We start from the raw sequence: 26,281 nt of genomic DNA on the forward strand, positions 1-26,281 counted from the left end.
TACAGGGGGTATAATGCTGTCTGGGTAGTGATAACAGTACAGGGGGTATAATGCTGTCTGGGCAGTGATAACAGTACAGGGGGTATAATGCTGTCTGGGTAGTGATAACAGTACAGGGGGTATAATGCTGTCTGGGCAGTGATAACAGTACAGGGGGTATAATGCTGTCTGGGCAGTGATAACAGTACAGGGGGTATAATGCTGTCTGGGTCAGTGATAACAGTACAGGGGGTATAATGCTGTCTGGGTAGTGATAACAGTACAGGGGGTATAATGCTGTCTGGGCAGTGATAACAGTACAGGGGGTATAATGCTGTCTGGGTAGTGATAACAGTACAGGGGGTATAATGCTGTCTGGGTAGTGATAACAGTACAGGGGGTATAATGCTGTCTGGGCAGTGATAACAGTACAGGGGGTATAATGCTGTCTGGGTAGTGATAACAGTACAGGGGGTATAATGCTGTCTGGGTAGTGATAACAGTACAGGGGGTATAATGCTGTCTGGGTAGTGATAACAGTACAGGGGGTATAATGCTGTCTGGGTAGTGATAACAGTACAGGGGGTATAATGCTGTCTGGGTAGTGATAACAGTACAGGGGGTATAATGCTGTCTGGGTAGTGATAACAGTACAGGGGGTATAATGCTGTCTGGGCAGTGATAACAGTACAGGGGGTATAATGCTGTCTGGGCAGTGATAACAGTACAGGGGGTATAATGCTGTCTGGGCAGTGATAACAGTACAGGGGGTATAATGCTGTCTGGGTAGTGATAACAGTACAGGGGGTATAATGCTGTCTGGGCAGTGATAACAGTACAGGGGGTATAATGCTGTCTGGGTAGTGATAACAGTACAGGGGGTATAATGCTGTCTGGGCAGTGATAACAGTACAGGGGGTATAATGCTGTCTGGGCAGTGATAACAGTACAGGGGGTATAATGCTGTCTGGGCAGTGATAACAGTACAGGGGGTATAATGCTGTCTGGGTAGTGATAACAGTACAGGGGGTATAATGCTGTCTGGGTAGTGATAACAGTACAGGGGGTATAATGCTGTCTGGGCAGTGATAACAGTACAGGGGGTATAATGCTGTCTGGGCAGTGATAACAGTACAGGGGGTATAATGCTGTCTGGGCAGTGATAACAGTACAGGGGGTATAATGCTGTCTGGGCAGTGATAACAGTACAGGGGGTATAATGCTGTCTGGGCAGTGATAACAGTACAGGGGGTATAATGCTGTCTGGGCAGTGATAACAGTACAGGGGGTATAATGCTGTCTGGGCAGTGATAACAGTACAGGGGGTATAATGCTGTCTGGGTAGTGATAACAGTACAGGGGGTATAATGCTGTCTGGGCAGTGATAACAGTACAGGGGGTATAATGCTGTCTGGGCAGTGATAACAGTACAGGGGGTATAATGCTGTCTGGGTAGTGATAACAGTACAGGGGGTATAATGCTGTCTGGGCAGTGATAACAGTACAGGGGGTATAATGCTGTCTGGGTAGTGATAACAGTACAGGGGGTATAATGCTGTCTGGGCAGTGATAACAGTACAGGGGGTATAATGCTGTCTGGGCAGTGATAACAGTACAGGGGGTATAATGCTGTCTGGGCAGTGATAACAGTACAGGGGGTATAATGCTGTCTGGGTAGTGATAACAGTACAGGGGGTATAATGCTGTCTGGGCAGTGATAACAGTACAGGGGGTATAATGCTGTCTGGGTAGTGATAACAGTACAGGGGGTATAATGCTGTCTGGGTAGTGATAACAGTACAGGGGGTATAATGCTGTCTGGGCAGTGATAACAGTACAGGGGGTATAATGGGGTATAATGCTGTCTGGGTAGTGATAACAGTACAGGGGGTATAATGCTGTCTGGGTAGTGATAACAGTACAGGGGGTATAATGCTGTCTGGGTAGTGATAACAGTACAGGGGGTATAATGCTGTCTGGGTAGTGATAACAGTACAGGGGGTATAATGCTGTCTGGGTAGTGATAACAGTACAGGGGGTATAATGCTGTCTGGGTAGTGATAACAGTACAGGGGGTATAATGCTGTCTGGGCAGTGATAACAGTACAGGGGGTATAATGCTGTCTGGGTAGTGATAACAGTACAGGGGGTATAATGCTGTCTGGGCAGTGATAACAGTACAGGGGGTATAATGCTGTCTGGGCAGTGATAACAGTACAGGGGGTATAATGCTGTCTGGGCAGTGATAACAGTACAGGGGGTATAATGCTGTCTGGGCAGTGATAACAGTACAGGGGGTATAATGCTGTCTGGGTAGTGATAACAGTACAGGGGGTATAATGCTGTCTGGGCAGTGATAACAGTACAGGGGGTATAATGCTGTCTGGGCAGTGATAACAGTACAGGGGGTATAATGCTGTCTGGGTAGTGATAACAGTACAGGGGGTATAATGCTGTCTGGGCAGTGATAACAGTACAGGGGGTATAATGCTGTCTGGGTAGTGATAACAGTACAGGGGGTATAATGCTGTCTGGGCAGTGATAACAGTACAGGGGGTTCACCACTGTATTAATTTAGGCCAGAGTAACTCGTTTTGGTTCTCAAATACTGCATCTGTGCTGCAGACCCTGGCTGGGCCCCAAATGGGACCTTTCTAGTGCACTACATTTCATCACAAGGTTCTGGTCTAAAGTAGTGCACTATATAGGGGATAGGGTGCCATTTTGGTATTTACAGCTTGGGTAGAACCTGTCCTCAAGCCTCAGGTTACAGTAACAGAAAGATAGAGACTGATGATGAGAAGTTAGGTCTACGTTCTGAAGGTCTACGTTCTGAAGGTCTACGTTCTGAAGGTCTACGAGGTGGTCTACGTTCTGAAGGTCTACGAGGTGGTCTACGTTCTGAAGGTCTACGTTCTGAAGGTCTACGAGGTGGTCTACGTTCTGAAGGTCTACGTTCTGAAGGTCTACGAGGTGGTCTACGTTCTGAAGGTCTACGAGGTGGTCTACGTTCTGAAGGTCTACGTTCTGAAGGTCTACGTTCTGAAGGTCTACGAGGTGGTCTACGTTCTGAAGGTCTACGAGGTGGTCTACGTTCTGAAGGTCTACGAGGTGGTCTACGTTCTGAAGGTCTACGAGGTGGTCTACGTTCTGAAGGTCTACGAGGTGGTCTACGTTCTGAAGGTCTACGAGGTGGTCTACGTTCTGAAGGTCTACGAGGTGGTCTACGTTCTGAAGGAAGTCTACATTCCAAGCAGACCTGTCAGGACTAGTCTTAGTTTTTCCTGGATCTTGATAATTTGTGTTGGACAGTCTGCGTAGTTTCTACAGAGTACAAAGATCTTTGACCGACAACAATAATAGGCTAATCAATGTAATGCAGTCATTCTCTGTAGACGATCAGTTGTTCTGTTCTCTGTCTACAGTGCATTGGGAAAGTATTCAGACCCCTAGACTTTTCCCACATTTTATTACATTACAGCCTTATTCTAATGTTGATTAAATTGTTTTTCCCCCTCATCAATCTACACACAATACCCCATAATGACATCACAATACCCCATAATGACATCACAATACCCCATAATGACATCACAATACCCCATAATGACAAAGCAAAAAGTTGTTTTTTTAAATGTTCGCTAATTTATTAGAAATAAACTAATCACATTTACATAAGTGTTCAGACCCTTGACTCAGTACTTTGTTGAAGCACCTTTGGCATCGATTACAGCTTCAAGTCGTCTTGGGTATGACGCTACAAGCTTGGCACACCTGTATTTGGGGAGTTTCTCCCATTCTTCTCTGCAGATCCTCTCAAGCTCTGTCAGGTTGAATGGGGAGCATCGCTGCACAGCTATTTTCAGGTCTCTCCAGAGATGTTCGATCGGGTTCAAGTCCGGGCTCTGGCTGGGCCACTCAAGGACATTCAGAGACTTGTCCTGAAGCCACTCCTGCGTTGTCTTGGCTGTGTGCTTAGGGTCATTGTCCTGTTAGAAGGTGAACCTTCACCCCAGTCTGAGGACCTGAGCGCTCTGGAGCAGGTTTTCATCATGGATCTCTCTGTACTTTACTCCGTTCATCTTTCCCTCGATCCTGACTAGTCTCCCAGTCCCTGCTGCTGAAAAACATCTCCACAGCATGATGATGCCACCACCGTGCTGTCTGGATGTGCCAGGTTTCCTCCAGACAAGAGATTTGACATTCAGGCCAAATAGGTCAATCTTGATTTCACCAGACCAGAGAATCTTGTTTCTCACGTTCTGACAGTCTTCAGGTGCCTTTTGGCAAACTCCAAGCGGGCTGTCATGTGCCTTTTACTGAGGAGTGGCATCCGTCTGGCCACTCTACCATAGCAGCCTGATTGGTGGAGTGCTGCGGAGATGGTAGTCCTTCTGGAAGGTTCTCCCATCTCCACAGAGGAACTCTAGAGCTTTGTCAGACTGGTTCTTGGTCACCTCCCTGACCAAGGCCATTCTTCGACCGATTGCTCAGTTTGGCCGAGCAGATAGCTCTCCGAGGAGTCTTGGTGGTTCCAAACTTCTTCCATTTAAGGATGATGGAGGTCACGGTGTTCTTGGGGACCTGAATTCTGCAATAATGTTTTGGTACCCTTCATCAGATCTGTTCCTCGACACAATCCTGTCTCGGAGCTCTACGGACAATTCCTTCGACCTCATGGCTTGGTTTTTGCTCTGACGTGCACTGTCAACTGTGGGACCTTATATAGACAGGTGTGTGTCTTTCCAAATCATGTCCAATCAATTGAATTTACCACAGGTGGACTCCAATCAAATGATAGAAACGTCTCAAGGATGAACAATCGAAACAGGATGCACCTGAGCTCAACTTCGAGTCTCATAGCAATGGGTCTGAATACCAATGTAAATAAGGTATTTTTGTATTTTATTTTTAATACATTTGCAAACATTTAAAAAAAATATGCTTTCGCTTTGTCATAATGGTTTGTGTGTAGATTTGCTGAGGAAAAACATATCTATTTTAGAATAAGGCTGTAACTTAACCAAATGTAGAAAAAGTTAAGGGGTCTGAATACTTTCCGAAGGCACTGCATGTTGAAGAGGGTGGGGCTTAAGCTGCATCTCTGTGTCACTCCACGGCCCTGTGGAAAGAAATGTGTGTGTTGCCAATTTTAACTGCACTCTTGTTGTTTGTGAACATGGATTTTATAATGTTATTTAAAAAAAAAAAATGTATTCCCAACACCACTTTCCATCTATTTTTATAGCAGACCCTCAGGCCCTCAGACCCTCAGGCCCTCAGACCCTCAGACCCTCAGACCCTCAGACCCTCAGGCCCTCAGACCCTCAGACCCTCAGACCCTCAGACCATCAGGCCCTCAGACCCTCAGACCCTCAGGCCCTCAGGCCCTCAGACCCTCAGACCCTCAGGCTAAATTGAGTCAAAAGCTTTTTTGAAATCAACAAAGCATGAAGACTTTGCCTTTGTTTTGGTTTGTTTATCAATCAGGGTGTGCAGGGTGAATACGTGGTCTGTCGTACGGTAATTTGGTAAAAAGCCAATTTGACATTTGCTCAGTACATTGTTTTCACTGAGGAAATGTACGAGTCTGCTGTTATTGATAATGCAGAGGATTTTCCCAAGGTTGCTGTTGACGCATTTCCCACTGTAGTTATTGGGGTCAAATTTGTCTCCACTTTTGTGGATTGGGGTGATCAGTCCTTGGTTCCAAATATTGGGGAAGATGCCAGAGCTGAGGATGATGATAAAGAGTTTTAGTTTAGCCAATTGGAATTTGTTGTCTGTATATTTCATCATTTCATTAAGGATACCGTCAACATCACATGCCTTTTGGGTTGGAGGGTTTGTATTTTGTCCTGTAGCTCATTCAAGGTAATTGGAGAATCCAGTGGGTTCTGGTAGTCTTTAATAATTGATTCTAAGATTTATATTTGATCATGTATATGGTTTTGCTGTTCTTTGTTATCGGGCCAATACGATTGGAGAAGTGGTTTATTCATACATCTCTGTTTTGGATAGATAACTCTGTTTGTTTAGTGTTTTCCAATTTTCCCAGAAGTCGTTAACTTCTACAAGGAACGGTGTTTCCACTGCGGGACGGTTGAGCTAACGTAGGCTAATGCGATTAGCATGAGGTTGTAAGTAACAAGAACATTTCCCAGGACATAGACATATCTGATATGGGCAGAAAGCTTAAATTATTGTTAATCTAACTGCACTGTCCAATTTACAGTAGCTATTACAGTGAAATAATAGCATGCTATTGTTTGAGGAGAGTGCACAGTTATGAACTTGAAAATGTGTCAATCAACCAATTAGGCAGACTTGATACAACATTTTGAACACTAATGCAATGGTTCATTGGATCAGTCTAAGACTTTGCAAACACACTGCTGCCATTTAGTGGCCAACATTTAATTGCGCCTAACCTGGAATATTAATATTATATTATATTTTGGCCTTTCTCTTGCATTTCAAATAGGTGTTATATTCTCCTACATTAATTTCACATTTCCAAACAAACTTAAAATGGTATCAGAATATGCATATCCTTGCTTCAGGTCCTGAGCTACAGGCAGTTAGATTTGGGTCATTTTTAGGCAAATTGGAAAAAAAGGGTCCGATCCTTAAGAGACGAGGTATTTTTCTGCCTGTTCCCAAAAGCGATTGGCGTGTAGGCTATTAAGTTACGCCCTTAAGCTTAGACTTACACACTAATGCCAGATAGCTTAAAATAATGAAACAACAGCCTGTAGATATGAAGAATGATCCATTTATTTATAGATTTTGTCTCACTCACACAGCCACACACCATCTCTTTCTCTCACATCTTAAAACACACACACACACACACACACACACACACACACACACACACACACACACACACACACACACACACACACACACACACACACACACACACACACACACACACCTCTGCAGGCTGGCCTGGTGGAGAAGCCTCTCCTCCCTAACCTGTCCAGCCAGAGGAACTGGTTTGTGTGCTGATGTGTAACTGACTGTCTGGAGCACTAGTGTTGGGGGACTGACTGGAGCACTAGTGTTGGGGGACTGACTGGAGCACTAGTGTTGGGGACTGACTGGAGCACTAGTGTTGGGGACTGACTGGAGCACTAGTGTTGGGGACTGACTGGAGCACTAGTGTTGGGGACTGACTGGAGCACTAGTGTTGGGGACTGACTGGAGCACTAGTGTTGGGGACTGACTGGAGCACTAGTGTTGGGGACTGACTGGAGCACTAGTGTTGGGGACTGACTGGAGCACTAGTGTTGGGGACTGACTGGAGCACTAGTGTTGGGGACTGACTGGAGCACTAGTGTTGGGGACTGACTGGAGCACTAGTGTTGGGGACTGACTGGAGCACTAGTGTTGGGGACTGACTGGAGCACTAGTGTTGGGGACTGACTGGAGCACTAGTGTTGGGGACTGACTGGAGCACTAGTGTTGGGGACTGACTGGAGCACTAGTGTTGGGGACTGACTGGAGCACTAGTGTTGGGGACTGACTGGAGCACTAGTGTTGGGGACTGACTGGAGCACTAGTGTTGGGGACTGACTGGAGCACTAGTGTTGGGGACTGACTGGAGCACTAGTGTTGGGGACTGACTGGAGCACAGAGTACTATTATATTGGCTGCTGTATTCAACACCCAGCAAACAAGCTTGCATCTCTCTTAGAATAGTCTATTGGTATAAGAAATGCAAAATAAATAATGTCTAGCAAGCTATTCTAGTCTAGCTTTTCCTGCATGGGACTCCAAATCCTAAGGACCGTTTTTTTTTTTATGAGGCCAGCAGAACACAGGTGCGTAATGTGCAAGTTAAAGAGGCTTGTGGATCCTCCTCATTTTAGTAGAGGCCATCACTCTGTTTTCTCACACAGTTCCATAGACTATGGAAAGCTGATGTGATCCTCCTCGTTTTAGTAGAGGCCATCACTCTGTTTTCTCACGCAGTTCCATAGACTATAGAAATGTTACCCAACATGATCTCATGGGCTCTCGTGACGTGTCTGATTAGGGTTTTCATTACATTTGCGTTGTCAGTGATTAGAGGGACAACAGAGTGCTGAGTACCAGGCAGTTAGCTAGTTTGGTAAGCTAGTAACGACCATCAGCAGCATCAGAGCTTAGAGAAGACTAACTGCCGTGACTAAACGGCCACGTGGAATTTGATTTGCCGTGTGGCGGTAACAGCCCTACACCTACCTACCTACTTACCACCCTACCTACCTACTGCCTAACTACCTACCAACTTACTACCCTACCTACCTACCGCCTAACTACCTACCTACCACCCTAACTACCTACCTACCGCCTAACTACCTACCAACTTACCTACCTACCTACCTACTTACCACCCTACCTACCTACCGCCTATCTACGTACCTACTTACCACCCTACCTACCTACCTACCACCCTACCTACCTAACTACCTACCTACCTACCGCCTAACTACCTACCAACTTACCTACCTACCTACCTACCTACCTACCTACCTACCTACCTACCTACCTACCTACCTACCTACCTACCTACCTACCTACCTACCTACCTACCTACCTACCTACCGCCTACTTACCTACCTACTTACCACCCTACCTACCTACCGCCTACTTACCTACCTACTTACCACCCTACCTACCTACTTACCACCCTACCTACCTACCACCCTACCTACCTACTTACCTACCTACCTCCTTACCACCCTACCTACCTCCTTACCACCCTACCTCCCTGCCTACCCGCCCAACTCCCTGCCTACCCGCCCAACTCACTGCCTACCCGCCCAACTCCCTGCCTACCATCACAGGAGGCTAGTGAGGGGAGGAGGACAGCTCATAATGTCTGGAACAGAGCAAATGGAACGGCATCAACCACCTGGAAACCATGTGTTTGTATTTGGTACCATTCCACAAATTCCACTCCAGCCATTATCACTAGCCGTCCTCCAAAATGAATGTGATACCTACCTACGTAGGTATCACCCTACCTACCTTCCTCATACCTACCACCCTCTCTACCTTCCTCATACCTACCACCCTCTCTACCTTCCTCATACCTACCACCCTCTCTACCTTCCTCATACCTACCACCCTCTCTACCTTACTCAAACCTACCAACCTCTCTACCTTCCTCATACCTACCACCCTACCTACCTACCACCCTACCTACCTTCCTCATACCTACCACCCAACCTACCTTCCTCATACCTACCACCCTACCTACCTACCACGCCACCTACCTACCACCCTACCGATCTTCCTCATACCTACCACCCTACCTACCTACCACCCTACCTACCTTCCTCATACCTACCACCCTACCTACCTACCACCCTACCTACCTTCCTCATACCTACCACCCTACCTACCTTCCTCATACCTACCACCCTACCTACCTACCACCCGACCTACCACACTACTTAAGTACCTACCTACCACACTCCCTATCCTGGAGGTGTCTGCTTATGTAACGAGATGTAATGAAACATGGTACACTATAGTGACACACTGGTCCTCTATTTGTCACTGTGTGTGTAGCTTCCCTCCAACAGGAAGCAGATAGGAAACAAAGAACCCACTTCCTGTGGAGCGGCCAACATTCCCCACAATGGAGCAGGAAGCGCCTGGCAACCACAGTGGAGAGGAGGAGTGTTGGAGGAGAGATAAAGCAGTCCCTTCCCCTCTCCCCCCTTCCCCACTCCCCCCTTCCCTTCCCCTCTCATCTCCCCCCTTCCCTCTCTCTCATCTCCCCCCTTCCCTTCCCCTCTCCCCCCTTCCCTTCCCTTCCCCTCTCCCCCCTTCCCTTCCCCTCTCATCTCCCCCCTTCCCCTCTCCTCTCTCATCATCCCCTCTCTTCCCTCTCATCTCCCCCCTTCCCCTCTCCTCTCTCATCTCCCCCCTTCCCTTCCCCTTTCCTCTCTCATCTCCCCCCTTCCCCTCTCCTCTCTCATCACCCCCTCTCTTCCCTCTCATCTCCCCCCTTCCCCTCTCCTCTCTCATCACCTCCCTCTCTTCCCTCTCATCTCCCCCCTTCCCCTCTCCTCTCTCATCACCCCCTCTCTTCCCTCTCATCTCCCCCCCTTCCCCTCTCCTCTCTCATCTCCCCCTTCCCTTCCCCTTTCCTCTCTCATCTCCCCCCTTCCCCTCTCCTCTCTCATCACCCCCTCTCTTCCCTCTCATCTCCCCCTTCCCCTCTCCTCTCTCATCACCCCCCTCTCTTCCCTCTCATCTCCCCCCTTCCCCTCTCCTCTCATCACCCCGCCTCTCTTCCCTCTCATCTCCCCCCTTCCCCTCTCCTCTCTCATCACCCCCTCTCTTCCCTCTCATCTCCCCCCTTCCCCTCTCCTCTCTCATCACCCCCCTCTCTTCCCTCTCATCTCCCCCCTTCCCCTCTCCTCTCATCACCCCCCCTCTCTTCCCTCTCATCTCCCCCTTCCCTTCCCCTCTCTCCCCCTCTTCACCCCCTCTCCTCTCTCCCTCTCTTCACCCCCTCTTCACCCCCTCTCCTCTCTCCCTCTCATCTCCCCCTTCCCTTCTCCTCTCTCCCCCTCTTCACCCCCTCTTCACCCCCCTCTCCTCTCGCTCTCCATCTCTTTTCCATTCTATCGTTCTTGTCTCTCAGATCCGTGTGTATTATTCCAGCAGAACAATAGACCATCTTTCCTCTCCCATCCTTTATTTATGTCCAGTTTGGGACTTGTGAGCAGTTCATTTATTTAAATGTATTCTATCAATGAAGCTAGTAATCAATCTTCCTCAGCCCATTCACTGCCTGTGTCACCCATCCCAGGTGAAGCCCACTGCTGTCGCCATGGGTAACCTCTGCCATCCCAGGTGAAGCCCACTGCTATCGCCATGGGTAACCTCTGCCTGGCCTTTGCCATGTCTCCAAGACAATGAGGAACTAGGGGTCCTAGTCTAAACTAGTGCACTACTGTTGACCAGAGGTATGGGTCCTAGTCTAAACTAGTGCACTACTGTTGACCAGAGCTGTATGGGTCCTAGTCTAAACTAGTGCACTGCAGACATGCCAACATGCACACATTTTGCGTACCAATTCGTAGTTCTCTGTCCATGTACGCACGTACGAGATCAGAGTTAAAAGTACGCAGAAAGAACAGGGCCTGATTTTTATTTGAATTTTAAATTTATTTTTTAAATACTATTTTTAACGTTTTAATAAAAAAGAAATCCTCTGAGTAAATCTAACATCCCGATTATCGAGCTTGTATGGAGTTTAAACAGGGCCTGTTTTTATTTACATGTACGGAGTTTGTGTCAACAGACATGGAGATGAAAACATGTCCTCCTGTTTGTTGTGATGCTGAGTTTGGTAAACAAGGTAAACACAGGGACAAATCCCTTTAAGACTGTGTGTTGTGGGAAGGTAAACACAGGGACAAATCCCTTTAAGACAGATTCCCTTTAGGCTGAACCACTGGACTCTTCCAGCGAACAGCGTTCAGATTCCCTTTGCGGTAGCCTACTGAACAGCGTTCAGATTCCCTTTGCGGTAGCCTACTGAACAGCGTTCAGATTCCCTTTGCGGTAGCCTACTGACCAGCGTTCAGATTCCCGTTGCGGTAGCCTACTGAACAGCGTTCAGATTCCCTTTGCGGTAGCCTACTGAACAGCGTTCAGATTCCCTTTGCGGTAGCCTACTGACCAGCGTTCAGATTCCCTTTGCGGTAGCCTACTGAACAGCGTTCAGATTCCCGTTGCGGTAGCCTACTGAACAGCGTTCAGATTCCCTTTGCGGTAGCCTACTGACCAGCGTTCAGATTCCCTTTGCGGTAGCCTACTGAACAGCGTTCAGATTCCCGTTGCGGTAGCCTACTGAACAGCGTTCAGATTCTCGTTGCGGTAGCCTACTGAACAGCATTCAGATTCTCGTTGCGGTAGCCTACTGAACAGCGTTCAGATTCCCGTTGCGGTAGCCTACTGAACAGCGTTCAGATTCCCTTTGCGGTAGCCTACTGAACAGCGTTCAGATTCCCTTTGCGGTAGCCTACTGACCAGCGTTCAGATTCCCTTTGCGGTAGCCTACTGAACAGCGTTCAGATTCCCTTTGCGGTAGCCTACTGACCAGCGTTCAGATTCCCTTTGCGGTAGCCTACTGACCAGCGTTCAGATTCCCTTTGCGGTAGCCTACTGACCAGCGTTCAGATTCCCTTTGCGGTAGCCTACTGAACAGCGTTCAGATTACCGTTGCGGTAGCCTACTGAACAGCGTTCAGATTCTCGTTGCGGTAGCCTACTGAACAGCGTTCAGATTCTCGTTGCGGTAGCCTACTGAACAGCGTTCAGATTCCCGTTGCGGTAGCCTACTGAACAGCGTTCAGATTCCCTTTGCGGTAGCCTACTGAACAGCGTTCAGATTCCCTTTGCGGTAGCCTACTGAACAGCGTTCAGATTCCCTTTGCGGTAGCCTACTGAACAGCGTTCAGATTCCCGTTGCGGTAGCCTACTGAACAGCGTTCAGATTCCCTTTGCGGTAGCCTACTGAACAGCGTTCAGATTCCCTTTGCGGTAGCCTACTGACCAGCGTTCAGATTCCCTTTGCGGTAGCCTACTGAACAGCGTTCAGATTCCCTTTGCGGTAGCCTACTGACCAGCGTTCAGATTCCCTTTGCGGTAGCCTACTGAACAGCGTTCAGATTCCCTTTGCGGTAGCCTACTGACCAGCGTTCAGATTCCCTTTGCGGTAGCCTACTGAACAGCGTTCAGATTCCCTTTGCGGTAGCCTACTGACCAGCGTTCAGATTCCCGTTGCGGTAGCCTACTGAACAGCGTTCAGATTCCCTTTGCGGTAGCCTACTGACCAGCGTTCAGATTCCCTTTGCGGTAGCCTACTGACCAGCGTTCAGATTCCCGTTGCGGTAGCCTACTGAACAGCGTTCAGATTCTCGTTGCGGTAGCCTACTGAACAGCGTTCAGATTCTCGTTGCGGTAGCCTACTGAACAGCGTTCAGATTCCCGTTGCGGTAGCCTACTGAACAGCGTTCAGATTCCCTTTGCGGTAGCCTACTGAACAGCGTTCAGATTCCCTTTGCGGTAGCCTACTGAACAGCGTTCAGATTCCCTTTGCGGTAGCCTACTGACCAGCGTTCAGATTCCCTTTGCGGTAGCCTACTGACCAGCGTTCAGATTCCCTTTGCGGTAGCCTACTGACCAGCGTTCAGATTCCCTTTGCGGTAGCCTACTGACCAGCGTTCAGATTCCCTTTGCGGTAGCCTACTGACCAGCGTTCAGATTCCCTTTGCGGTAGCCTACTGAACAGCGTTCAGATTCCCTTTGCGGTAGCCTACTGAACAGCGTTCAGATTCTCGTTGCGGTAGCCTACTGAACAGCGTTCAGATTCTCGTTGCGGTAGCCTACTGAACAGCGTTCAGATTCCCGTTGCGGTAGCCTACTGAAGCTTTGTGTCGATGCGATCATTTGTTTTTAGGTTTTCAAAATTATTTTGCTTTTAGTGTTGATTAGGAACCGTGTCTAAAAAGCCAATACTCAAAACACAGCGAGTGCGAGGGAAAGACAACCCCAATTCGGTGGGTGGGTGGGGGGTGCTCAGTGTAGCCTCGAGTGGAGAGGAGGCCTGAAGCCAGCAGCACATGCTAGTAGTGCATATTTTAATCAACACTGAACTCTCTGTCAGATGCACTGGGCTTACAGGAACAATACATGTGTCAGAGAGCGAGAGAGGCACCGGGAGGCCGTCCGAGAGCCGGCCAGTCATCCCTCAGTCAGTCTGGCCCAGTGGAGTGATATTTTAGCTGACAGCTTCAAAGACAACCTCTCTCTCTCTCTCTGTCCACCGTTCCACAACCTTCATAATAAGTCTGTCTCAGCTCCAGCACTCTAAAGCTGGAGACTTCATGTATTATCTGATGCATGTAAAGTGTCCCAAATAATTGCTGTATGGTAGCAGACAGTATTGGACCTGTTTTTTATGAGTCGTGTGAATGGCGCCAACATGGAGAGAAGAGGAGGTCTCCTAACAGCAGAGGGTCTGTCTGCTAGTCACTTTAGTTTCCACAACTATTTACACAGGAAGGTATTTCTCCAGGAAATGCCATGAAGCTGGCAGAGCAGTGTGAAAGCAGGAGAGGAGTCTGTGTGTGATGGGGCAGAAGCGGTGGCAGGTGGCGGCGGAGTCGGGGGGAGCCTCGCCTCTCTATTATATATTACAGAGTTATTACAGACCTAGAAATGGACGAACCTCTGTGATCATGTCTAGTACGTAATGCCTCTCCACAACACTATTCTAGGTTCTGCAAAGCCAGGTCTTTTTCCATGGGTGAATAAATACGAACTTGATGCTGGTATGTGAGAATGTTTTTGTTGTTGTCTCGAAGTTCTGCTAAACAGAGTCAGAATACCTCATGAGAAGCTGCAGAGCAAATGATTTCTCTATATTCTATTTACCACCACAGACCAATGCTGGGGCTAAGACCCCACCCACCCAGCTGTATAGACCCCACCCACCCAGCTGTATAGACCCCACCCACCCAGCTGTATAGACCCCACTCACCCAGCTGTATAGACCCCACCCACCCGGCTGTATAGACCCCACTCACCCGGCTGTATAGACCCCACTCACCCGGCTGTATAGACCCCACTCACCCGGCTGTATAGACCCCACTCACCCAGCTGTATAGACCCCACTCACCCAGCTGTATAGACCCCACCCACCCAGCTGTATAGACCCCACCCACCCAGCTGTATAGACCCCACCCACCCAGCTGTATAGACCCCACCCACCCAGCTGTATAGACCCCACCCACCCAGCTGTATAGACCCCACCCACCCAGCTGTATAGACCCCACTCACCCGGCTGTATAGACCCCACCCACCCGGCTGTATAGACCCCACCCACCCGGCTGTATAGACCCCACCCACCCGGCTGTATAGACCCCACCCACCCAGCTATATAGACCCCACTCACCCGGCTGTATAGACCCCACCCACCCAGCTGTATAGACCCCACCCACCCAGCTGTATAGACCCCACCCACCCAGCTGTATAGACCCCACCCACCCAGCTATATAGACCCCACTCACCCGGCTGTATAGACCCCACTCACCCGGCTGTATAGACCCCACTCACCCAGCTGTATAGACCGCACTGACCCAGCTGTATAGACCCCACCCACCCAGCTGTATAGACCCCACTCACCCAGCTGTATAGACCCCACCCACCCAGCTGTATAGACCCCACTCACCCGGCTGTATAGACCCCACTCACCCAGCTGTATAGACCCCACCCACCCAGCTGTATAGACCGCACTGACCCAGCTGTATAGACCCCACTCACCCGGCTGTATAGACCCCACTCACCCAGCTGTATAGACCCCACTCACCCAGCTGTATAGACCGCACTGACCCAGCTGTATAGGGCCATAAGCTCCTGGTGGCCGGTGATTTTAATGCTGGGAAACAGATCTGTTTTATCTGATTTCTACCAGCATGTCTCCTGTGCATCTAGAGGCAAAAATACTCCAGATACCCTGTACTCCACACAGAGACGCAGACAAAGCTCTCCCTCGCCCTCCATTTGGTAAATCCGACCACAACTCTATCCTCCTGATTCCTGTTTACAAGCAAAAACTCAAACAGGAAGTACCAGTGACGCGCTCAATACGGAAGTGGGCCGATGAAGCGAATACTTATCTACAGGATGGTTTCACTAGCACAGACTGGAATATGTTCCTGGCTTCATCCGATGACATCGAGGAGTTTACCACATCAGTCACCGGCTTCATTAATAAGTGCCTCGATGACGTCGTCCCCACAGTGACTGTACGTACGTACCCCAACCAGAAGCCATGGATTACAGGCAACATCTGCACCGAGCTAAAGGCTAGAGCTGCCGCTTTCAAGGAGCAGGACACTAATCTGGACGCTTATAAGAAATCCCACAATGCCCTCAGACGAACCAACAAACAGGCAAAGTGTCGATACAGGACTAAGATTAAATCCTACTACACCGGCTCTGCCCAGTGACGCCAGACGAGCTAAATGCCTTTTATGCTCGCATCGAAAAAAGTAACACTGAACCATTCATGAGAGCGCCAGCCGTTCCGAACGACAGCATTCACAAAGCCGCTGCCCAGATGGATTACCAGGACGCGTACTCGGAGAGCATTCGCTAACCAGCTAGCAAGTGTCTTCAGGGACATTTCTTTTCATCCTCTCATGTTTCAAGCAGACCACCACAGTCCCTGTGCCCAAGAACTCCAAGGTAACCTGTCTAAATAACTATCGCCCCGTAGCACTGACATCTGTAGCCATGAAATGCTTTGAAAGGCTGATCATGTCTCACATCAACACCATTATCCCAGAAACCCTAGACCCACTCCAATTCGCATACTGCCCCAACAGATCCACAGATGATGCAATCTCTATTGCGCTCCACACTGCCCTTTCCCACCTGGACAAAAGGAACACTTACGCGAGAATACTATTTGTTGACTACAGTTCAGTTCAACATCATAGTGCCCTCCAAGCTCATCACTAGCTTAGGACCCTGGGATTAAACACCTCCCTCTGCAATTGGATATCAGACTTTTTGACGGGCCGCCCCCAGGTGGTGAGGGTAGGCAACAACACATCTGCCACGTTGACCCTCAACACGGTGTCCCCTCAGAGTGGGTGCTGTACTCCCTGTTCACTCACGACTGTGTCCGCACACAACTCCAACACAACAATGGTAGGCCCGATCTCCAATGACGATGAGACAGCCTATAGGGAGGAGGTCAGAGACCTTGCCGGGTGGTGCCAGAAAAACAACCTGTCCCTCAACGTTAGCAAGACAAAGGAGATGATCGTGGACTACAGGAAAAGGAGGGCCGAACAAGCCCCCATTCACATCAACAGGGCTGTAGAGGAGCGGGTTGAGAGCTTCAAGTTCCTTGTTGTCCACATCACTAAGGATCGACCATGGTCCAAACACACTAACACAGTCGTGAAGAGGGCACAGCAATGCATCTTCCCCCTCAGGAGGCTGAAAAGATTTGGCATGGGTCCCCAGATCCTCAAAGTTATACAGCTGCACCATCGAGAGCATCTTGACTGCTCCGCATCCGACCACAAGGAGCTACAGAGGGTAGCGCCTACGGCCCAGTACATCACTGGGGCCAAGCTTCCTGCCGTCCAGGACCTCTATACCAGGCGGTGTCAGAGGAAGGCCCTAAACATTTTTAAAGACTCCAGCCACTCTAGTCATCGACTGTTTTTCTCTGCTACCGCATGGCAAGCAGTCCCAGAGCGTCAAGTCTAGGACCAAAAGGCTCCTGAACAGCTTCTACCCCAAAGCCATAAGACTCCTGAACAATTAATTAAACAGTTACCCGGAATTTCTTCTTTTCACCCCCTACCTACATGTACATATTACCTCAGTCAATCACACCAACTACCTGGTACCCCAGTACACTGACTCGGTACTGGGACTCCTTGTATATAGCCTGTATGTAGTCTGTTTACTTTCTATTCGATTGTTTTACAATTTAATTTGTACCTATTTGTTAATTTACTTACTTTTTAACTGCGTTGCTGGGAAAGAGCTTGTCAGTCAGCATTTCACAGTAAAGTCCGCTTGTTGTAGTCGGCGTTTGTAGCAAAACATTTAAATACTTTTGCGGTCACAGCAGCATCACACTGAGGTACAGGTTCATACAGGCATGAATCTGTCAAGGCAGGCTTCGTCAGGTACTCGGTCATGCTCTCTCAGCTAGTCCTGCATTCTCAGCTTTCTGATGTCTTAAAGGAACAGAACGATTTTCCAGGAAACAGCTGACTAGAGTCCTAGTTAACTAGCCTCCGTGTGTCTCTGGATTTATAATAATATATTATAATAATAATAATAATAATAATAATACCATTTAGCAGATGCTTTTATCCAAAGCGACTTAGTCATGCGTGAATGTTTGCTTTGGTTAAGGAATCCTTTTTTGTTTGTAATAGAACGTCAGTTTTCTGTATCTAGGCTAAATGGTCCCAGTGATTTAATGACGAATTACACTTTGAGAGGAGGAGGAGGTGAGGAGGTGGAGCAAGAAGAGAATTAGCTTCTGGTCTCATTACGAGGACAACACACCACCCGGGGGTGAGGTTCAGATGGGAAGGAGGGGCCAATGCCATCCAGCCTCTCAATATGAAGCCCTCTCCGTAAATGCCAGAAATCTGTTTTTCCTTCACCTAGCCACCTAGCCCACAGTTGCCAGATGGATCTGTGAATGAGCTGGAGGAGAGGCAGGACCAGCAGTGTGGATAGGGACTGACCGTGACTAATAGAGACATATTGGGGAGATGAGAGAGGAGGGGAAGGAAGGAGGAGAGGGAGATCCCAGGAAGCGGTAGTGAGGCGTGGCGCTGACTGGAGAAACTGCATGTACCTCTGGTGCCCTCTGGTGGTGGCTCTGACACATCACAGCATGTACCTCTGGTGCCCTCTGTTGGTGGCTCTGACACATCACAGCATGTACCTCTGGTGCCCTCTGGTGGTGGCTCTGACACATCACAGCATGTACCTCTGGTGCCCTCTGGTGGTGGCTCTGACACATCACAGCATGTACCTCTGGTGCCCTCTGGTGGTGGCTCTGACACATCACAGCATGTACCTCTGGTGCCCTCTGGTGGTGGCTCTGACACGTCGTCAGCTGGACTTGGATCTCTGATTTTCAGTGTCCTGTGAGGGCTAGATGTCCCGTCAGCGGGACACCTGTCGACAACATCCGGTGAAACTGGAGGGCGCGCAGTTCAAATAAATTATCAGAATATTACATTTTTTTTAACATACCTATCTTATCGGTTAAAAGCTTAAATTCTTGTTCATTTTAACCGCGTTGTCCGATTTACAATGGGCTTTACAGGGGAAGGGAACCGTGCGATTGTTTGAGGTGGTGAAGCGTACTGAATGAGCTGTAACTGAAAAACCACTGGCATTTAGACCGTTTGAGATGAGGGAGAAAGTGTGGTTTGAACAAGTATTGTTAGCATTGTTAAGTATCTTGCTAGCTGTGTCGAATTAACCTCGTTAGCTAGCCAGTGAAATGTTGAGCAACATTAGCCTACTTATCTGATCAAATAATTGAGTTTATGGTGTGAAAATTAGCTTGCTAATAAAGTCAGACAGCTGACGTTACAACATCAGATGAGCTAACGTTAGTAATCTAACCAATTCGCTATAGTATTAACTGGTATACGACTCCTTGACGTTACAACATCAGATGAGCTAACGTTAGTAACCTAACCAATTCGCTATAGTATTAACTGGTGACGTTAGTAATCTAACCAATTCGCTATAGTATTAACTGGTAACGTTAGTAATCTAACCAATTCGCTATAGTATTAACTGGTAACGTTAGTAATCTAACCAATTCGCTATAGTATTAACTGGTAACGTTAGTAACCTAACCAATTCGCTATAGTATTAACTGTTAACGTTAGTAACCTAACCAATTCGCTATAGTATTAACTGGTAACGTTAGTAATCTAACCAATTCGCTATAGTATTAACTGGTAACGTTAGTAACCTAACCAATTCGCTATAGTATTAACTGGTAACGTTAGTAACCTAACCAATTCGCTATAGTATTAACTGGTAACGTTAGTAACCTAACCAATTCGCTATAGTATTAACTGGTGACGTTAGTAATCTAACCAATTCGCTATAGTATTAACTCGTGACGTTAGTAACCTAACCAATTCGCTATAGTATTAACTGGTAACGTTAGTAACCTAACCAATTCGCTATAGTATTAACTGGTGACGTTAGTAACCTAACCAATTCGCTATAGTATTAACTGGTAACGTTAGTAACCTAACCAATTCGCTATAGTATTAACTGGTAAACGACTCCTTGCCGTTCCTCGAGTTATAACGTGTTAGTTGCTTACTGGACCCTGGCAGTCTGTGTGAAATGTTAGTAGTTATTTTGTTAGCTAGTTAACGAAATATCTGGTAACTAATGTTTTCCCTCTACAGTATGTGTTTAATTTTCAGAATGAGAGAATTAGGTGAAAATGAGGTGTTGCTTGTTAACCTCTATGGGACCCCTTCCCGTTCTCATCCCGGTAACGGGATTGCTTGACAAGATAGCATGGCGCGAAATTATAAACAGCAAAAATCTAATAATTTCAATTTCTCAAACAATCAACTATTTTACACCATTTGAAAGATAAACATCTCCTTAATCCAACCACATTGTCCGATTTCAGAGGCTTTACGGCGAAAGCATAAAGTTAGATTATGTTAGGACAGTACATAGACAAGAAATTACACACAGCCATTTTCAATGCAAGGACAGGTGTCACCAAAAGCAGAAAACCAGCTAAAATGAAGCACTAACCTTTGACAATCTTCATCAGATGACACTCCTAGGACATTATGTTAGACAATACATGCATTTTATGTTCTATCAAGTTCATATTTATATCCAAAAACAGCATTTTACATTGGCGCGTGACGTTCAGAAAATGTATTTCCCCCAAAACTGCTGGTGAATCAGCACTACAATTTACAAAAATACTCGTCATAAACGTTGATAAAATATTAAACTCTTATTCAAAGAATTATAGATTAACATCTCCGGAATGCAACCGCATTGACAGATTTCAAATAACTTTACTGGGAAAGCACACTTTGCAATAATCTGAGTACTGTGCTCAGAAAAATACACTACGCAATACAGATAGACGCCATTTTGGAGTCATCTAAATGCATAAATATCATTATAAATATTCACTTACCTTTAATAATCTTCATCAGAAGGAACTTCCAGGAATCCCAGGTCCACAACAAATGTTGTTTTGTTCGATAAAGTTCATAATTTATGTCCAAATAACTCCATGTTGTTTGCGCGTTCAGTAAGCTACTCAAAATGTAGGACACGCGAGGAAAATGTCATGATGAAAAGTTAAAAAAAAAATCTATTTACGTTCGTTCAAACATGTCAAACGTTGTATAGCATCAATCTTTAGGGCCTTTATAACGTGAAACTTCAGTAATATTCCAACTGGACTCATGCATTGTCTTGAAAAACGTTTTGGAACAGAGCTACCTCTCTCGTGAACGTGCGCCAATGAACTGACATCTTTCCCTGGGTTACCAACTTCCCAGCCTTCTCATTCGGTCTCTGTTCATCATAGACGCCTCAAACAACTTTCTAAAGACTGTTGACATCTAGTGGAAGCCTTAGGAAGTGCAAAATGAACCCTAACTCACTGTGTGTTAGATAGGCAATCACTTGAAAAAACTACAGGCACCAGATTTTTCATTTCCTGGTTGTATTTTTCTCCAGTTTTTGCCTGCCATATGAGTTCTGTTTTACTCACAGACACCATTCAAACAGTTTTAGAAACTTCAGAGTGTTTTCTATCCAAATAATATGCATATTCTAGTTTCTGGGCCAGAGTAGTAACCTGTTTAAATTGGGTACGTTTTTCATCCGGCTGTGAAAATACTGCCCCCTAGCCCAGACAGGTTAAACAAGTGGATTCAGGGATCAAGTGTAGCTGGGCCTGGCTTAAGATGGATGCCTCTATAGAGGTGAAAGGAACAACACACACTTTCCCTCTGTCTCACTACAGTGGATATAAAGGGGTATGCCAGGTGTACTCTCTGACTGAGATAAATTACGTCAATAAATGGTATGATGCTCTGCTAGCACAGTGTAGAACAGATGTCCACAGGCAGGAAGTGTACAATGTAATAATGTGCAGTGTAGCCCAAAGATATTGCTTTTGTTGTGTTGAAGTGATTTATAAAAACATTTACTCAGTGAAAGTTATTTTTTGCCCATGTGTAGCCTTGTGCACTTCATCGATGTCACACACGTTTCAGTGCAGAAAAGTGTCACCTTTTTTGTCCCCCTCACCTGTTAGCATCCCTGATGTAAACACTTTTATAGGCTCAGTGCACTCTGGATGGGAGGGTGTTAGAATAAAGCCAAAGGACTTGAGACTTGAGTGTTTGTTTTAAGTTAGGAAGCAGGATTTGTTAGGCTACAGAGTAATACTGCTGTGTCCTAGACTAGACTAGACTGGACTGGACCGGACCAGACCGGACCAGAATGGACCAGACTAGACTAGACCAGACGGGCTTTGGTCTCTGGATATCACAACACAGTCATTGTCCTTGTCCCAGAGATGTTCATTTTGGGAGGGGGGTGACGTCCCGTGGCCTCGTGGTGCCAGGGGGTGCCAGGGATAGAGGCTGGCACATGCTGGATTGGATGCTTTTTGTGGCGGTGGCACACACAGCCAATCACACACTGTACACACCACGTCAAGACCACCCATCTTATCTGATGGCCATTTGGTGCAGTGACTCACCGCTGTTTCCTCTCTCTCTCTCTCTCTCTCTCTCCTCTCTCTCTCTCTCTCTCTCTCTCTCTGTCTCTGTCTCTGTCTCTGTCTCTCTGTCTCTGTCTCTCTGTCTCTCTCTCTGTCTCTCTCTCTGTCTCTCTCTCTGTCTCTCTCTCTGTCTCTCTCTCTGTCTCTCTCTCTGTCTCTCTCTGTCTCTCTGTCTCTCTCTCTGCTCTCTCTCGCTCTCTCTCTCTGTCTCTCTGTCTCTCTCTCTGTCTCTCTCTCTGTCTCTCTCTCTGTCTGTCTCTCTGTCTCTCTCTCTCGCTGTCTCTCTCTCTGTCTCTCTCTCTCTGTCTCTCTCTCTGTCTCTCTCTCTCTCTGTCTCTCTCTCTGTCTCTCTCTCTCTCTGTCTCTCTCTCTCTGTGTCTCTCTCTTTCTCTCTCTCTCTGTCTCTCTCTCTGTCTCCTCTCTCTCTCTCTCTCTGTCTCTCTCTGTCTCCTCTCTCTCTGTCTCTCTCTCTCTGTCTCTCTCTCTGTCTCTCTCTCGTGCTCTCTCTCTCTGTCTCTCTCCTCTGTCCTCTCTCTCTGCTCTCTCTCTCTGCTCTCTCTCTCTGTCTCTCTCTCTCTGTCTCTCTCTCTCGTCTGTCCTCGTCTCTCTCTCTGTCTCTCTCTCTCTCTGTCTCTCTCTCTCTCTGTCTCTCTCTCTGTCTCTCCAGGGGACATCACACAGAAGGGATATGAGAAGAAGAGAGCCAAGCTGCTGGCCCCCTACACCCCTCAGATACAAGGTAATATGCCTCACCTGGTAGAGAGCCAAGCTGCTGGCCCCCTACACCCCTCAGATACAAGGTAATATGCCCCACCTGGTAGAGAGCCAAGCTGCTGGCCCCCTACACCCATCAGATACAAGGTAATATGCCTCACCTGGTAGAGAGCTGGCCCCCTACACCCCTCAGATACAAGGTAATATGCCCCACCTGGTAGAGAGCTGGCCCCCTACACCCCTCAGATACAAGGTAACATGCCTCACCTGGTAGAGAGCCAAGCTGCTGGCCCCCTACACCCCTCAGATACAAGGTAATATGCCTCACCTGGTAGAGAGCTGGCCCCCTACACCCCTCAGATACAAGGTAATATGCCCCACCTGGTAGAGAGCCAAGCTGCTGGCCCCCTACACCCCTCAGATACAAGGTAATATGCCTCACCTGGTAGAGAGCTGGCCCCCTACACCCCTCAGATACAAGGTAACATGCCCCACCTGGTAGAGAGCCAAGCTGCTGGCCCCCTACACCCCTCAGATACAAGGTAATATGCCTCACCTGGTAGAGAGCCAAGCTGCTGGCCTCCTACACCCCTCAGATACAAGGTAATATGCCTCACCTGGTAGAGAGCCAAGCTGCTGGCCCCCTACACCCCTCAGATACAAGGTAATATGCCTCACCTGGTAGAGAGCCAAGCTGCTGGCCTCCTACACCCCTCAGATACAAGGTAATATGCCCCACCTGGTAGAGAGCTGGCCCCCTACACCCCTCAGATACAAGGTAATATGCCCCACCTGGTAGAGAGCCAAGCTGCTGGCCTCCTACACCCCTCAGATACAAGGTAATATGCCCCACCTGGTAGAGAGCCAAGCTGCTGGCCCCCTACACCCCTCAGATACAAGGTAATATGCCACACCTGGTAGAGAGCCAAGCTGCTGGCCCCCTACACCCCTCAGATACAAGGTAATATGCCCCACCTGGTAGAGAGCCAAGCTGCTGACGCCCTACACCCCTCAGATACAAGGTAACATGCCTCACCTGGTAGAGAGCCAAGCTGCTGGCCCCCTACACCCCTCAGATACAAGGTAATATGCCTCACCTGGTAGAGAGCCAAGCTGCTGGCCCCCTACACCCCTCAGATACAAGGTAATATGCCTCACCTGGTAGAGAGCCAAGCTGCTGGCCTCCTACACCCCTCAGATACAAGGTAATATGCCCCACCTGGTAGAGAGCTGGCCTCCTACACCCCTCAGATACAAGGTAACATGCCTCACCTGGTAGAGAGCCAAGCTGCTGGCCCCCTACACCCCTCAGATACAAGGTAATATGCCCCACCTGGTAGAGAGCCAAGCTGCTGGCCCCCTACACCCCTCAGATACAAGGTAATATGCCTCACCTGGTAGAGAGCCAAGCTGCTGGCCCCCTACACCCCTCAGATACAAGGTAATATGTCTCACCTGGTAGAGAGCTGGCCTCCTACACCCCTCAGATACAAGGTAATATGCCTCACCTGGTAGAGAGCCAAGCTGCTGGACCCCTACACCCCTCAGATACAAGGTAATATGCCTCACCTGGTAGAGAGCCAAGCTGCTGGCCCCCTACACCCCTCAGATACAAGGTAATATGCCTCACCTGGTAGAGAGCCAAGCTGCTGGCCCCCTACACCCATCAGATACAAGGTAATATGCCTCACCTGGTAGAGAGCCAAGCTGCTGGCCCCCTACACCCCTCAGATACAAGGTAATATGCCTCACCTGGTAGAGAGCCAAGCTGCTGGCCTCCTACACCCCTCAGATACAAGGTAATATGCCTCACCTGGTAGAGAGCCAAGCTGCTGGCCCCCTACACCCCTCAGATACAAGGTAATATGCCTCACCTGGTAGAGAGCCAAGCTGCTGGCCCCCTACACCCCTCAGATACAAGGTAATATGCCTCACCTGGTAGAGAGCTGGCCCCCTACACCCCTCAGATACAAGGTAATATGCCCCACCTGGTAGAGAGCCAAGCTGCTGGCCCCCTACACCCCTCAGATACAAGGTAATATGTCTCAGATGACAAACGGTTTCCCTTCCATGTAGGACTTATTTTTTTGTGCTGATCAGCAACATTTGCATTTAATTTCTTTCTTCGGTAACAATGTGTGTTGTCTTTTTTACCAGTAATGATGTCATTCACAAGGCCTGTCAGAGCACATCAGTTTGCTGAGGCCAGGGAGCATCTTTGAGAGAGAGACGTGAGAGAGAGAGAGAGAGAGAGAGAGAGAGAGAGCGAATAAGTGAATTAACGTTTTTGGTGACAATTAGCATTTTTCAATGTTTTGCTTTAGTTGTGAGCTAGCATAGCAAGGAAAGTTAGCCTACAAAGCTGGAAGCTAAGTTCCTTCAGAAAGTGTTCACACCCCTTGACTTTTTCCACTTTTTCTTGTGTTACAGCCTGAATTTAAAATGTATTCAATTGAGATTTTGTGTCACTGGCCTACACACAATACCCGACGATGTCAAAGTGAAGTTGTTGTCAGACATTTTTTATAAATTAATTAAAAATAAAGTAAATATTCAACCACTTTGTCATGGCAAGCCTAAATAAAATCAGGAGTAACAATTTTCTTTACAAATAGAAAAAATGTGGTGGACCCTTGGTAGGAATGTCGCAACAATATGATCAATGTACTGAGAGAAGACAACCTTCCGCATTATGACATCGGCCGGTATTGAAATCTGACATGTATGATAGACGTTTTCATGATCTAACATGCTGACCACACAGCCCGCGTTTCGCAACATAAATGTATACATGTGATTTCAATCATTTTATTATAATTATATTTACTCCAGACATGCAGCATGTAGATATGCTGGTTCAGAGCCAGTACTGTTCTTCCTTCAGACAAGCATGCGTCAACTTTCCTCATTTGCATAATGTCTCGCGTTGACATTCCCTACTCATTCAAGGGTTTTTCTTTATTTTTACTATTTTCTACATTGTAGAATAATAGTGAAGACATCAAAACTGTGAAATAACACACATGGAATCATGTAGTAACCAAAAAAGTGTTAAAACAAATCAAAATATATTTTATATTTGACATTCATTTACATTTAAGTCATTTAGCAGACGCTCTTATCCAGAGCGACTTACAAAGTAGCCACCCTTTGCCTTGATGACAGCTTTGCACACTCTTGGTATTCTCTCAACCAGCTTCATGATGTA

General features: G+C 47.6%; 1 protein-coding gene across 9 annotated transcripts in view; it reads left to right on the forward strand.

Annotated features, from left to right (window-relative positions):
- Nucleotides 1-26,281, forward strand: part of dip2a (DIP2 acetate--CoA ligase A) — a 292,605-nt gene that overhangs the window by 65,152 nt on the left and 201,172 nt on the right. For all 9 annotated transcript variants that reach the window (XM_082967286.1, XM_082967283.1, XM_082967284.1 and 6 more), the window contains exon 2: nt 23,027-23,098. In XM_082967286.1, coding sequence (XP_082823412.1) covers nt 23,027-23,098 — 72 coding nt within the window. The remainder of the gene's footprint in view (nt 1-23,026; nt 23,099-26,281) is intronic.

Source organism: Salmo salar, chromosome 21 (genome assembly GCF_965601325.2).
Source record: "Salmo salar chromosome 21, fSalSal1, whole genome shotgun sequence".
Classification (NCBI taxonomy): domain Eukaryota; kingdom Metazoa; phylum Chordata; class Actinopteri; order Salmoniformes; family Salmonidae; genus Salmo; species Salmo salar.